Source organism: Eschrichtius robustus, chromosome 14 (genome assembly GCF_028021215.1).
Source record: "Eschrichtius robustus isolate mEscRob2 chromosome 14, mEscRob2.pri, whole genome shotgun sequence".
NCBI lineage: Eukaryota > Metazoa > Chordata > Mammalia > Artiodactyla > Eschrichtiidae > Eschrichtius > Eschrichtius robustus.
In genome coordinates, this window is record NC_090837.1 from 30779609 (window position 1) to 30793730 (window position 14122).

Sequence of the window (14122 nt, forward strand, 5' to 3'; positions counted from 1 at the left end):
ACCAAATGAAGGAATCAAGGACCAGGAACAGAAGGAATTTTGTTACAAGGCGTTAGTTACACAGAAGTGAAATTGGAGTGGAAACTTTTGTTCTGAATCATAGAACCAGAGGGCAGAGGTAGTATGAAAAGACTTTAGAATCAAGGCATAGTTTAATTACTGAGCTTATCTGGGTTTGACTCTGTGGTTTGCTTATGGTTTTTTCCGGGTTCAACTTGACTTATCCATTCAGATTCAGAATAATAAATGTTTCCTCAAGCACGTACTCTGCCAGACATCGGGGCAGGCTCTTCCACCTTGCTTTGAACATGATTGCCACTGATGCTTTGTGCATTTGGAGAGAAAGGCATAAAGGAAACCAACACTGCCATTTTAATTCAGTAATGCTCACTATTTTCACATCTTAGTTTTCCTAATAAAATTTAAATGCGTGGAACAAATTGGATGGGTGCTGTACCTCAGCTGGAATAACCGCAAGATTCCTCAATGCAGAATCCTTTTGGTTCTACTAATCTGGAGTGCTGTGAAAAGCACTGGAGTCCTTAACATGGTGGATAAGAAACAGAGGGTTTACTTTCCTTTATACTCTGTTTACAATGGTGGTTCTAGGTTGCACTGTTCTGCTCAGAACAAGCCTATGCTAAGAAACTTGCGGTCTGGCTGACCATGGACAAAGTTGAAGTTCTGTTGCATCTATGGGCAGCCTTCAACTCCTGTAAGTGGAGAAAGAGCCTGAGTAGAGAGAACTCTGGACAGGGTTCAGTTCTGTAGCTATTTTCTCCCTCTAGTCTTTATTGTTTTCCTAAGGTGGTGTGAGAAAACGTATCTTTAGCCAATGTGAATAAAAAGAGATCCAATGTCTTTGAAAAACAAAGCCAAACTATGAAAGCTCTAGGAAAAGTTAAGATTTCACAATTTGGAATGTCATCTTGACATGGAGCTTTAAAGAGGGCTTTAAAAGAAGCATAGAAAGGAAAGAAAAATTTCAAATATTTACCTTCATACAATTTACCAAAACATGTATAGGAGGCTTTGGGTAGGGGTTGGCAATTAATAAAAAAAAAAAAAAAAAAAGGAAACTATTTGTTCTTTTTACTGGGGAGTGGCAGTTTGTGAGGGACATCAACCTGGCTAAAAAAAAAACCCCAGAGATGAATGAAAATAAAGGTTAAAAATTTCTTTAAAAAACATTTTTATTGTATGTCTCCATTTTCAGATTGATTCATTTTTTATTATTCAAAACCATAACTAAAAGATCTGCCTTTTATATACTTTCAGCTTTAGGATCATCCTGAAGCAAAAGTAAACAGTTCAATTACCAATACAAAAATTAATAAATGACACAGCAGCAAGCAATGTCAGGTGGGTTTTTTGTTTATTAGCAATTTTTCCCCATGATACTTATCATGTTTGTTTGTGTTTCAAGAGTCAAATTTATCAATTTCCAAGTGTCCTTGGCTACTCATAAAAGTTTTCACTATCATTTGGAAGAGGACTTATTCTGAAAAATCCAGGCCTTAATAGCCATAGTTGGATAATACTTTCTAAAACAGTGACTTGTGACATTCCCTCTATTTTGCAGATTTCAGGGGCAGAGCAGACTCTGGGTTGTGCTCTGACCACTAGACACACAGCTTCCAGCATCCACAGGCGTGACACTGTAAGTACAGTTGGGGTAAGGGCACAGAATAATAATGGCTGTTCTTTAAATACCATTTTCTATGAGGAGGAAACAGTGCCTTTTATAGAGTGAATACTGGTGTGAAAAAATTTTATTGTATGTTTGAGAAAGGACTAGAGAGTGGGAGAAAACATCAAATGTAAAAAACATGGTTGTGCCAAACCGTGAATAAGAACATCCTCACTGAAGTGTCTAAAAACCGAGCTACCCCAAGGGACCTGCTGTAACATGGGATGCAGGTAAGACGATAACCAAATGCACAGCTCCTGAACAATATGGACAAAACTACCCAGCCCCTCCTCCTTGGCTGCCTTCCCAGAGAAAGTGAGATAAAACTCACTGTGCAGCCTCGCTACCCAAGGCAGAGTTAGTTGATCTGTATCCCAGGCTAGCATTTGGTGCATAACCTCTGTTTTATCACCATCACTGAGAATTGTTAAGTCTGACTTTACTGGGTAGATGGTCCAGATCATTCTCTTCACCTTTGTGTGTCCAGGGGCTGAAGCCTAGTTGGCACTCTGTCAATTTTGTGTTGCTGCAGGGAGATCACCAGTTAGTGTAAAGAGCCAAATGCTCTGTCCTCCTCCTCCTACCCAGAATTGCTAAAGTGGTAGGTGTCAGCAAGGCAAAATTCTCACGGATTGAGTCAATTGATAGTTTGTGAATTTATAACTCCTTGTCATTTTGAGAGTTAGTATCAGCTGAATTCACATAAGGGTGTGAAACTAGATTGTGCCCGTTTGGCTTTTAGTTTTAATTATTCTATGTTTGAGAAAATTAGACACACACCTAGAGTTAGAGATGCTATTCCAGTTTTTATTACTCTCAGAAACCTAATACATACTATGCAATATGCGTTCCATCCTGTAACATCTGAGAGGGAAGTTTTTGGAATAGCTATGTGGGACCCATTTTATTACCCAGAATTATGAATTTCAGAGGCTCTGATGTAATATAGTGTCCTTGATTAAGACCACCGTGCAGACTATTCAGAATTTCATCTCCTCCCCCAGAGCCCAACGTGGCATCACTTACACAAGTCCCTGTGTTGTCTCCCTTGAGGGCATCACCATCTTGGAGGCTCTGGGGAGACGGGGAAGTGGGCTGCACTCCTGGACACAGGACAGTGGGAAGTGGGTCAGAAATCCTGGGTTGGGTCCCCACCCTGCACTGGGAGCTTGCGTTCACCACTTAACACGTGTGGAATAATAGAGTCTGTGCTACACATTTCAGCTGAGCACCTCAAGGGCTACCAAAATTATTTAAAGACAAAAAGCTAATGCTAGGCGCCGTTCCCCCAGCACCTGCGGGATGCCCAGTACACGGTGCTCGGTTCCCGCCGTTCTTCATTAATCCCGACAATCCCGGGGGCGGGGGTCGCCCGTCCTCCTACAACCGGGTCGCACGCCCACCGCGCGGGCGGCGGAGCTGACCTGAGCCCGGAGCCGGGACGCGGGGGACCAGCGGGGGAGCCCGGCCGTCCCCGCGGCTTTGTTCGCGGCACCCGGCGGCCGGCGCGGAGGCGGTGCTTCCCGCCCGGAGGTGGCCCCGCGGCCCCCGGTGCGCGCGGCCCGGCGGGCGGCGCCGGTGACCCAACAAAGCGCGCGGGAGGCCCCGCCCGCCCCGCCCAGCACACGGCGCGGGGCTCCGGCGACAGCAGCAGCCCCGCCACCGCACTCCGCACACCGCCGGGCCGGGCTGAGCCGAGAGCGCGCCGGCGGGCGGAGCGAGCGAGGCGGGAGGCGGAGCGGCGTGCAGGCGGGCGGGGCGGGCCGGGTCCGCCCGGCGTCCGGAGCCACCCCCGGCCCGCCGCCCTCGGCCCGCCCTGCGCGTCCCCGCGGCGCCGCCCCCCGCGCGCGTCCACCGGCCGCCGCGCGCACCGCCCCTGGAGCCCCGGGTCCCCGGGCGACGGCGGAGGAGGGGGCGCCGCAAGATGGCGGGTACGGGCCCCGCGGCGGGCGGCGGGCGGCGGGCGGCGGGCGGCGGGCGGCAGGCGGGGGCGCGGGGCGGCGGGAGGCGGGCGGCGGGCTCACGGCCTTTCTTGTCTCCCTCGGCGCAGACCTGTCGCTGCTGCAGGAGGACCTGCCGGAGGACGCGGACGGATGTGAGTGAGCGGCCGGGCCCGGGCCGGGCGGGAGGAAGGGCGGCGGGCGCCCAGGCCTCGGCGCGGGCTCGGGGGCGGCCGGCGGCCGTTCGGGCGGAGCCCCGGCGGCGGAAGCGGGAGCGCGGCCGTTGGTTCCCGGCGCCTCGGCGGGGACGGGGGCCGCGGGCGGGTCGGGGCGCCGCCCGCCGCACGGAGCCTGCCCGAGGCCGCCCCAGCGACGCGCCGTACTGGGGTCCGGGATCCGGGATCCGGGGTCCGGGGTCCGTGGCCGCGGAGGCGGAAGGGGCGGCCTGGGCGGGATGGGCCGGCTTCACCGACCGCCTTTCTTCGGCGCAAATGTTGGCGACTCAGGCGGGCCTTCCTGCATCTTCACATCTCGGCTTTCCCGGGGACAGTGAAGTTTTCAGGGCTTGGTCTTTTGCTTCAGGAAAAGCAGAAAGTTTGACGTTGTTCCCGGAGGAGTGTCAGAAAGGAAATGTCCCTCTCGTATGTGCTCTTCCGAGGTCGGAAGATAATTTGGAAATTGCCCTCGAGTTGAAGTGGTGCCCCGGGCGGGACGTGTGGGGGGCTTAGGGGAGAGCCCGCCCGGTGCTGAGACTCACTGACCCTAATATCATCCAAGTCGGGAATTCTGAGGTGGCTGCGCTTTGAAATTGCTCTTGTAAATGCCGTGGAGTTCGTCCTTAGCATATCTAATGTGGTTTCTCGTGCCCACATTAAGCTTAATTTTTAAATTACTGGGTGTTTTGAGTGAAGTGAGGGGAATTTACTCTTTAGGACTCTCTAAAGAAGTATTTCGAAAGTGAATTAACCATATGTAAACTTAACCTTTTGCGAAGTCTGAGTTTATGTGTTTTCAGTAAAACTCTCTTTTAAGGCAGCAGTGCTCATGTAGTGAAGGACAGCATTTACATTTCCTTAACGTTGTACCGTAGGACTCTGGGCTGCCTACGAGTAAGTTTGAAATGTTAGTTAAGGCAGCGCTTGATTTTCTGCAAAGTTAGGATGGGAGAGGTTTGGAGAGGTGACTGATTGTCTCCAGACGGGGGCTTCTCAGGCTTGTATTTAGGTTCAAGGTTTTGCAGATAGAAGACGCTTTCTTTCAGCAGGTGTCCGGGACCGTCATTCATTTATTGTCACTTAGGTGCCGTGCACACTTAAAGCTTAAAGGATGAGCTGTACTTTTGCCCTTCACCCTTAAGGGGCACAGTCTAGAAGGGGCACCCTGCCTGTGCAGAACTCAGCAGTGATTTCTCAGGACCCTCCAGACTTCTGCTTGGTACTGAGGATAGAGCAGTGTGAAGGATGGTCACAGTCCGTGCCCTCTAGTGGTTTACAAGCAGTTTTAATGTAAGTGTGACAATGAAGGTGTCAGAAGCATCCTAGCACAGTTGTTAATAGACAAGACTCAGGAGCTGGACTGCTTTGTTCCGTTCTTGGCGTTGTCACTTTGGATGGACTCCTGCCGCTCAATTGAACTTCTCTGTGTCTAAGTGTTGTCATTTGTAAACAGGCGTAATTAATATTAGCTGCCTTATAGAGTTGTTTAGAGCCGTACATGAATTAATGCATGTAAAGCACTTAGAATAGTAGCTGGAAAATAGTGACTATTATGTGTTGTTATTATGAGTAAAGAGTGAGGGAAGCTGGAAGGAAAGTGCAGGGAAGGGAATACTGATGTCGACCATTACACCACAGAATTTACATATTTACAGTTGCTGCTAATGCTTGCAATTAACTTTTTTAAGGTCCAGTTCATTCCCAGTGTGGGTTGTTTTTTAATTGAAGTATAGTTGATTTACAGTATTGTCCAGTGTGTTTTAATTTAGGATAAAATGTTCGACCTTTGAAGGCACAGATAGTTTATTTGCATATTTATAATTTGGTTGAAGTCATTGTTAGAATAATTGCTTATTTTTCTTAGTTGCTATAGTTTCTACAGGTGATAACCTTTACCCAGAATATTCAGGAACAAGGGATCTTGGAACATGTGGCCAGCTGAAGGACCACTTGGCATCTGTTTTGAAGGGAGGAAGAGTGAGAGGGGAACCTGGCGGTGGGACCTTGTTCCAGGGCTAGATGGACGGGCAGGGAACGGAGAGGCTTGGCACATCCTGGAGAAGGGAGAGGACCAGAGACGTTAGAGAGGGGCTTGGGCTGCCCGCACAACTGGGCTGTGTCTCCCGAGCCGGGTCTTCTGTCTCAGGCAGCGCTGGTGGAGGCCGCCTCCAGACCTGCCCCTTCAGCCAGGCCAGGGCTGAGTCAGCCCTTGAGAGGGGAAGACATTGTTCTTTGCTCCAGCTCTGTATTCTTGGTTGCCTTTCCTAAATGCAGAACCTAGACTAAGACGGAAGAGAGAGTAAATACTATTGTACAAGTAATGAGAAGCTGGGGTGCCGGGGGGAGGCCCTGGGTGGGGTCCAGATCTTGAAAGGGGGGGCATTGCCAGACCCTGAGATGAGGCTCTCAGGTCGTTCATTTGATTTGTTTCGTTTTAAGCCCCCAAGTCTCTGTGTAGAATCAGTAGGAAAGTGGGTAGAACTGGAAAAGGGTTGGTCAGAGATGGACTTGACTGATAACCCTTGGAGAAAAAGAAACAAAATCCTAATATGTGAAAAATGGTGCCTTGTATGTACATCTCAAAAGGTCATAAAGGTAAGTAAATATCATCATTGTAAGGTACTATTAAAATAAGTTTAGGAGAATAATGCATTGAAAAACTAAGTTTGTTTTTGGTTAAAAGTGATACTTCCAATACTGTCGGATGAAACACACTTTGAATTTCAGAGTGAAAGCAGAGCAACTTCTGAGTTGGGTGAACCCTTCCTGTGCCTGGAATGATGGGAGTCAGTGCAGAATTATAGATAGACTTTCAGAGAAAGAGTTTTAAATTTCTACTGTCAGTTCTTCACAGATGCAATTTTGATGTAGACTGAAGTTGCTGGATTTCTAGGATAGGTGAGATGGGACTTAAGATACAGTAGGATTTGGTGAGTTAACATTTGTAAAAATAATTTCATAGAAGGAGTTTGATTAAAATTTAAATTTCTGTCAGAGTAATATGTTGAAGAAGATTATTTTAAAAGAAAGATGACATAACGCTTAGTGGTTTGCAGTATCTTTTGTATGCGGGTGGTTCTTCCCAGTAGCCGTGGGACGTGTAGGCTCTGGTGTGCCGATACTAATAAATAAGTCAGCTGATATGCAGAGGGACTAAATCATTCTCTCAGGGGACAAAACTCCTAAGTACCAGCCAGAATTTTAAGCCAGGCCTCCTGATTCTAAATATTGTATTTTAAACACTGTTTTTTCTTAGATTGCCCAGTTTACACCATCGAGCAGCCCCAGCTTGCGTAGGCGATTTGTTTGAACCTGTGCTTAGAATAAATACCCTTGAAGATGAATCTAGCATGCTGCCTAAGGTTTAATTTAATCTAGAGGGAGGGGATTCAAATGAGGCTCAGGTGTAAGTCTTTATGTTAACCTCTCTCAGCTGTGACTAGCATGCTGTGGAAGGGCTTTTGGAGCTGTGTTCTGGAATATGACACAGCACAGAATTTTTCCTGTTGAAGTTTTGGAATCCTTTTTACATGATACTGTTTTTCAGGTTTGAAACAGTGAATTAACGATGGATCCAGAACTAATTGGGTGTAACTACCTAGACTAAACTCCATCCAGAGCCTCTGGGCCCTCGACTGTTTCTGAAAACTGGGTTTGATAAGCTTCTTAGAGTCTCGCCACCTGGGGAAGCGAGGAGTGAAAAGTTGGGCCTGTGTCCTGTGGTGGCCAGGGAGTCGGTCGAAAACCTGAGGAAGGTGCCCTTGAAAATCATAATATTTAGAAGTGTTGTTAAATAGGGATTTGGGAGAGTAAGTCATGAGACTTGTAGCATGTTTTGATTGCTACCAGCAAGACTGGACAGGAGAAGTCTTTGTTTAGAGATAATATGGTTGGTGTCTTAGAAAAGGTGCTTAAACATGGTTTTAGTGGTACCCACATGCATATAGAATCAGTTGATGATGCCTTGGGTCATAATTCCCCATACAGAATTTCTAAAAAAAAGAAAGAAAAAGGGAGAGTACTCTTTGTTCTCTGTAACTGTGTGTGTCAGCCGCTTGGGCTTGTAGCTGCAGGACCGGGGCGTGGGGGACCCAGACACCTAAATGCATAGGTTTTTATTTGTTGTTCTACCTGTGAGAGAGAACAAGCCCTTGCCGGGCTGCCACGTGTTATCACTGGTTTATTTCTGGTCCTTTGGCCTCATTTCTTCCTGTCATCAAAACAGAGATTTCATATTTGTTTATTAAACTACTGTTACTTCACCCCTGTGTTTGCCTTATGTTTTGGAATTTTGCATTTTTCTGTCTTGATGGCAAAGAATTTTTGCCATCAGCTACATGAGAGGGTGGGCAGTTTCTGCACTTGAATTGGGGTGTTGTTTTGCTTTTAACTTGGATCTGAAAATAAACCTGATTTAATGTTTTGGGAAGAAGATCGGGTGACACACCTCTGCAACTTTGGTGAAGGTGGTGGAGAGGCCAGTGCTCCCTAGAACTTGTAGGAGGGGACTTTTGCACAGTCTCCCAGCTTGCAGGTCCCCCGAGGGCCACCTCCCCATGCCCTTCCCCAACTCTCTCCTTACAAGTCAGTCTTCTTAGCTCCCTTTCTCCCCAGACCTAGGAGCAGACTCCTTTTCTGGCCTAATTGGTACCAGTTTGGTTAGTATTTGAGCATTGATCGCGCTGCGCTTCTGGAATATGTCCTGGTATAGTTTAGTGAAGGGGGAAGAGCACTAAGTCTTCATAAACTTAGAGCCGGGTTCAGGCTCTGGCCATTTATTCACTGTATCATCTTGAGCAAGTTTACTTCACTTCTCTCAGGTGTTCTGTCTTTAAGATGTTGCTGGGCTTTTGGACTGCTTTCAGTTCTTGGCTGTTACAGCTCTCTCAGGTGCAAGTCTCTGTGTGGATATAACGCTCCCTTCTCTCAGGTAGATAACCTGCCAGCCTGTTTTCCAAAGTGGCTGTACGGCTTCCCGCCCCGACCAGCGTGTGTGAGAGTCCAGTCCCTTGCTGGGCACTTTAGTCTCTTAAGTGTGTTTTTCTTTGCAGTTTGAATTTGCATTTCCTTAAAGTCTGATAATGCTCATCTTTTTTTTTTTAATAAATTTATTTATTTTCTTTTATTTATTTTTGGCTGCTTTGGGTCTTCGTTGCTGCACGTGGGCTTTCTCTAGTTGCGGCGAGTGGGGGCTACTCCTTGTTGCAATGCGCAGGCTTCTCATTGCAGTGGCTTCTCCTGTTGCGGAGCATGGGCTCTAGGCATGCAAGCTTCAGTAGTTGCGGCACACAGGCTCAGTAGTTGTGGCGCACGGGCTTAGTTGCTCCGTGGCATGTGGGATCTTCCCGGACCAGGGCTCGAACCCGTGTCCCCTGCATTGGCAGGCAGATTCTCAACCACTGCGCCACCAGGAAAGCCTAATGCTCATCTTTTTATGTGCTCATTTAGCATCTGTATATCTTCTTTGGTGAAGTGTCCAAATCTTTTTTTATCGGGTTATTTGTTTTCTTACTATGTTTTGAGAGTTCTTTGTATATTCCGGATTCAGGTCCTTTCTCAGATATGGGATTTGCAAATATTATTTTCCATTCCTTGACTTTTCATTGTCCTAACAGTGTATTTTGAAGTGTGGAAGTTTGAATTTTGCTGTTCAATTTATTATTTTTTCACAGATGCCCTTTATCAGGTTGAGAAAAGTCCCCTGAGTTTCCTGAGACCTTTTTTGAAATTAGGAATGAATGTTGGATTTTGTCAAATGCTTTTTCTGCATTCATGATTTTTTTCTTTTTTAGTCTTTTAATATTATGCATTACATTGATTTTTTAATGTAAATACTGTTCACTTTTTAAATGGGAAATTTCGGAAATACACAAAAGCAAATGAGCCATCATATACCCACCTTTTACTTATTCTCCCTCTAACATCTGAACTTTTGTGGTGGGGGTTGGGAGGAGGCAGCTAGAGTACTTTAAAGACATCCCAGTGTCATTTATTTTAACTCTAAATATCTCACAAGGCATATACCTGCAATGTGATATTGTAATCCGCAAACAGAAGAACATCTGAGATTATGGTGAGGTATGGTAGTTTATGAAAGTTTACATGATTAAATTCTTGAGACATTTTCCTTGCTGGTTCTACTGTAATAAATCCCACCTGTATAATCACTAAATTCACTTTCATCTAATATTGATCACCAGATTAAAAGAAGCAAGATCTTGCTTGTTTTTTATCATGCTAATACGCACGTTTCACCATTTTGGGTCAGCCTTAATGGTAACAAAAGAATATTGGTAAATAAAAGTTGAATTTTATATTTTAAATTGGTTTGCTGTATCACCCAGAGAATCACATAAACTTAAAAATTTGAATCGTGCTATGCCTCTCGTGAGCCAATGATTCCAGAATTACAGAAATCAAGACTTAGAGGACAGATTATATATTCATCCTTCTCATTTTAAGCATGAAAAAGTTTGGGCCCAAGGTCTTGCACACACCGACGGCTTGGTGGCAGAGGGTAGAATACAATTCAGACCTTGTAGGTTTTAGAGTTTTTTCCCCAGACATCCTCTCACATAGTTCTTTAACTTGCTGCAGAAGGGAAGTGGGAGAAATTTCTGGATTTTGTTCATTTTTAAAATTACCACGTGTTGTCATACTGTGTGTTGGGTGTTGTGCTATAATCTTGCTGACACTATTCCCCGGTGAGGTGTGTAGCCCCACAAATTTACAGAAGTGGCACCTGATGAGGCTTATCTGAACAGTTAAGTAATTTGCTCAGTCACCTACCTTGCAAGTGTTGGGTTACATCTAGACCTGGCTGACACGGTCTTTATTATTTTATTACTCTTTATTACTGTACTCTTCCTGCCTTCCAGTTTTGACCTCCCTTCATTTGTCCCTTATTTAGGTCATCTAACCTCCTAGAGATTCTGGGTGATGTGAAGGTCATAGCATGTTCCAAATATTTGGTGGGTAAAATCATTTTTGTCCGGGTAGTGCCTGCCATGGGAATGTTGGAAGCACAATATACCCTTTTTCTTTGTGTTTTAAAACACTCGTGTATAAGGGAGCCAGTCATTGGAGCAAAAGTGGGCAAGAACATCGGCGTGATCTGGTATGTCTGATCCTGGCACTACCTAATTACTGAAGTGGTCAGTCCAAAATCTTATTGCTGAATTTATATTTAAATTTATATATTGCTTTGAAGTTGTATTCAAAGTCAGATTTGATAGAAATTATTTTCACATTTAAATCTATCAAGTTAGTTTTTGGTAGAAATAAAACCTCAAGACTTCAGATAAATTCAGTACCTCATTTATGGGGACTGGTGATTATTTGGACCTGGATTAGCTCAAGTTTTATGTTTGGATTATGTACAGAAAAAAGGATTACTAACCAAAGCAATTGGGTTAATAAGACTGCAAGGAAAATGTTTGCACACTGGAGAAACAAACACCACATCTATAATGTATGGGAGTCCACATCTGCAAACGCTCTGATGTGCTGCATCTCTGACCAGTAGATGCTGTGTAGAAAACGTGATCTTGGTACCTAATTTGAAAGTAGATAAACACGCCCCTGCCTCTTTTATGTGCATATATACTTTAGGGAAATGTTTTTTGAAATACTCATAGAGTAAACTTTAGCACATTATTCCTGCTTAAATTCAGTTGTGAAATTAAATATGCTCTAGGACAAATTTATACTTATTTACTAGTAAAAATCTAAGAATTTAGTAAACTTTTAATATTTATATTTGAAGAAAGGATTTCTGATAAGCATATTGTCACACATTGAAACTTGACATACCTGTTGCTTGAGGATATATATCTGGAACATTTTTATTCTTTACCCATAGCAGAGAGCCCAGCACACAGTAGGCCTTCAGTATATAGTTGCTGAGATGAATCGTGATTTTCTGGCCAAGCTGAATAAGGCCATAAACATTTTGTAACTTGCGGTAAAATAATGAAATGATTTGTTTTCAAATTAAACTTGTTATTTTGAGAACTTTCCGACTTACACGAAGGTTGCACAGGTGTTATAGTTAATTCCCCAAACTCTTCGCCTCCATTCAACATTGTTAACATTTTGGCAATTTGCTCTTTGTTTCTCTATACGATTATAATTACAGACACACAGTGTAATGTGTAGGTTATTCATAATCTTAATTTCTTTGTTGCACTTTTTTAGAAGTTGTAGACCTGACCATTAGCCTGTAACTCCTAAGAGCAAGGCCAGGCTCTCATAATCAGCACTCAAATTCAGAAAGTGTAACATTGATACAAATCAGTTATGTAATAGGTAGTTCATTATCAGATTTCAGCGATTGTCCAATCATGTCCTTTATAGCAACTGCCTTGCCATTCCAGACTCCTGCGTTGCATTTAGTTGTCATGTCTCTTTAGTTTGGAACAATTTCTCAGCCTTTATCTTTCATGATGTTGGTAGTTTGGAAGAGTCAACTTGGTTTTATCTGTTTCCTCGTGATTTAATTCAGGTTTTGCTCCTTTCTCTCTCCCTCCCTCTTTGTGTGTGTGCAGAGATGATATGTAAGTAATTCCGTGATTTTCTCAGTGCTTCATCTCAAAAGGCACCTGATGTCAGTTCTCCATCATTGGTGGTGGTAATTTGATTTTAACAGCTTGGTTAAGGTGTGATGTCTACCAGATTTCTCCACTTAAAGATTCTCTTTTTTTTTTTTTTCTGTATCAAAAGTTGGTAAGAGAAGTGACTTGACACTGGGGGATATCCCATTCCCAGACAAACATTTACCCGTTAGTATTAGTGTGTGTAGATGATTCTTACCTGAATCAGTTACATTTCCTTGCTGGCTTTCTGCTTTTCAGAAGAGCTTGCCTTTCCTGTTTGTTGGTTTGTTTATTTGTTAAAATATTTAAAGCCCCAAATGTTAAGGTAACTTTTTTTTTTTTTAAGGGTCTCCTCTTTTTTTCTTTTTACCACTATTTTTTTTTTCCACACACACACACTGTATTTTATTTTTACAAGAGATAGACTGACACCAAGCATTGTACATGGATGACCACAACAAAAGCAACGATTGCAATTACCAAACATGAAACACACTCATACTATGTCATAATATTGACATTCAGTCCAGTAATCCTCCACTGTAACAGCTCCTTTACTTTGCAGTGAAAATTGATTTGTATATTCTTTGCCTCTGAGTCCTTGTGGGATTTTTTTTTTTAATTCAAACAGAAAGTCACAAAAATTATAATCATCCTCATCAGTTCACTCAGTCCCATGTAATCAGTTTTTTTTTCATCTTGATCTTTTGTTAGCACTTTTATGAGTTCATCAGTTTTTCATTAGAGTTCTGAAAATGCTTATTCATTCAGTTCAGCAGTACAGTCAGTTACCAGAAACCTGTACTTGTCAGAGTCTTTTCCATGAATTCCTTGAAGATGAAACCCTTTTATAGGAACATGTTTGCAAAAGCATCACAGTACACCCAGAACTGTCTGTAAATGACAAAAGACTTAAAAATGACCACGGTTAAAGATTTGATGAAAGTTCAAGGTAACTCTTATAAATGATTAAATCTGTATGGTGTGTCTCGTTATCTTTCATTTTCTAAGATGTAAAGGACTTGGGAAACAAACAAAAATTCGGCAAGTTTATTGTGGCTTTAGCATTATCAAGGGAAAGATTGAAGGAGGACAGACCATCAGCTTTTTTCTGTTTTAGTGGATATTCCTAGAGGCTGTGTGGGGAATAGAAGGATGTTTTCATCAAGCTTGGTGAAAGTTAAGTTGTACGAATTAATCAGTTCTCTTGGGTGTAGTACTTCTCAAAGGTGCTAATATGCTAATGGTCTTGTGAGTGTTTTAGGGGAGGATAAAGTGCTGTTAAAAGACCCTTGTCTCCGCAGGTGTCTCTGTGGACTACCTTCTCATTAACAAATATTAATGAATAGGCATTCTTCAGGAGAAACATTAGACCCCATTTTTTGGTTTTGTTTGTTTGTTTAGGTAATAAAAAGATTAGCAAGACAAGCTTTGTCTTCTGGGACTTTACCTGTGTTTGGGTTGGGGGGGGAACAAAAGGAAAAATAAAGAAGAAAAAATAAAAAACTGCAATGGCTGGTGGAGTAAAGCACAAGCCCCCAAGACTGTGGGGAGTTCGTAGGAGGAAGAGCTCTTCATCAGAAAGAGTAGGAAATACTTCCTGGGTGGTGTTTATAAGTAGGTGAGTTTAAGCTGAGATGAGGGTAAAGAGGGCAGACATGGAGCAGATGGGAAGGTGTGAGG

General features: G+C 43.8%; 1 protein-coding gene across 3 annotated transcripts in view; it reads left to right on the top strand.

Moving 5' to 3' along the window:
• Positions 1-3536: 3536 nt before the first annotated feature.
• The window catches only part of PPP4R1 (protein phosphatase 4 regulatory subunit 1), a 61274-nt gene continuing 50688 nt past the window's right edge, over positions 3537-14122 (top strand). For 2 of the 3 annotated variants that reach the window (XM_068563191.1, XM_068563192.1), the window contains exons 1-2: positions 3537-3621; positions 3741-3785. In XM_068563191.1, coding sequence (XP_068419292.1) covers positions 3615-3621; positions 3741-3785 — 52 coding nt within the window. In that variant the 5' untranslated portion in view covers positions 3537-3614. Of the gene's footprint in view, positions 3622-3740; positions 3786-6310; positions 6441-14122 lie in introns of those variants that run through there. The other variant, XM_068563193.1, reaches the window with a different exon arrangement.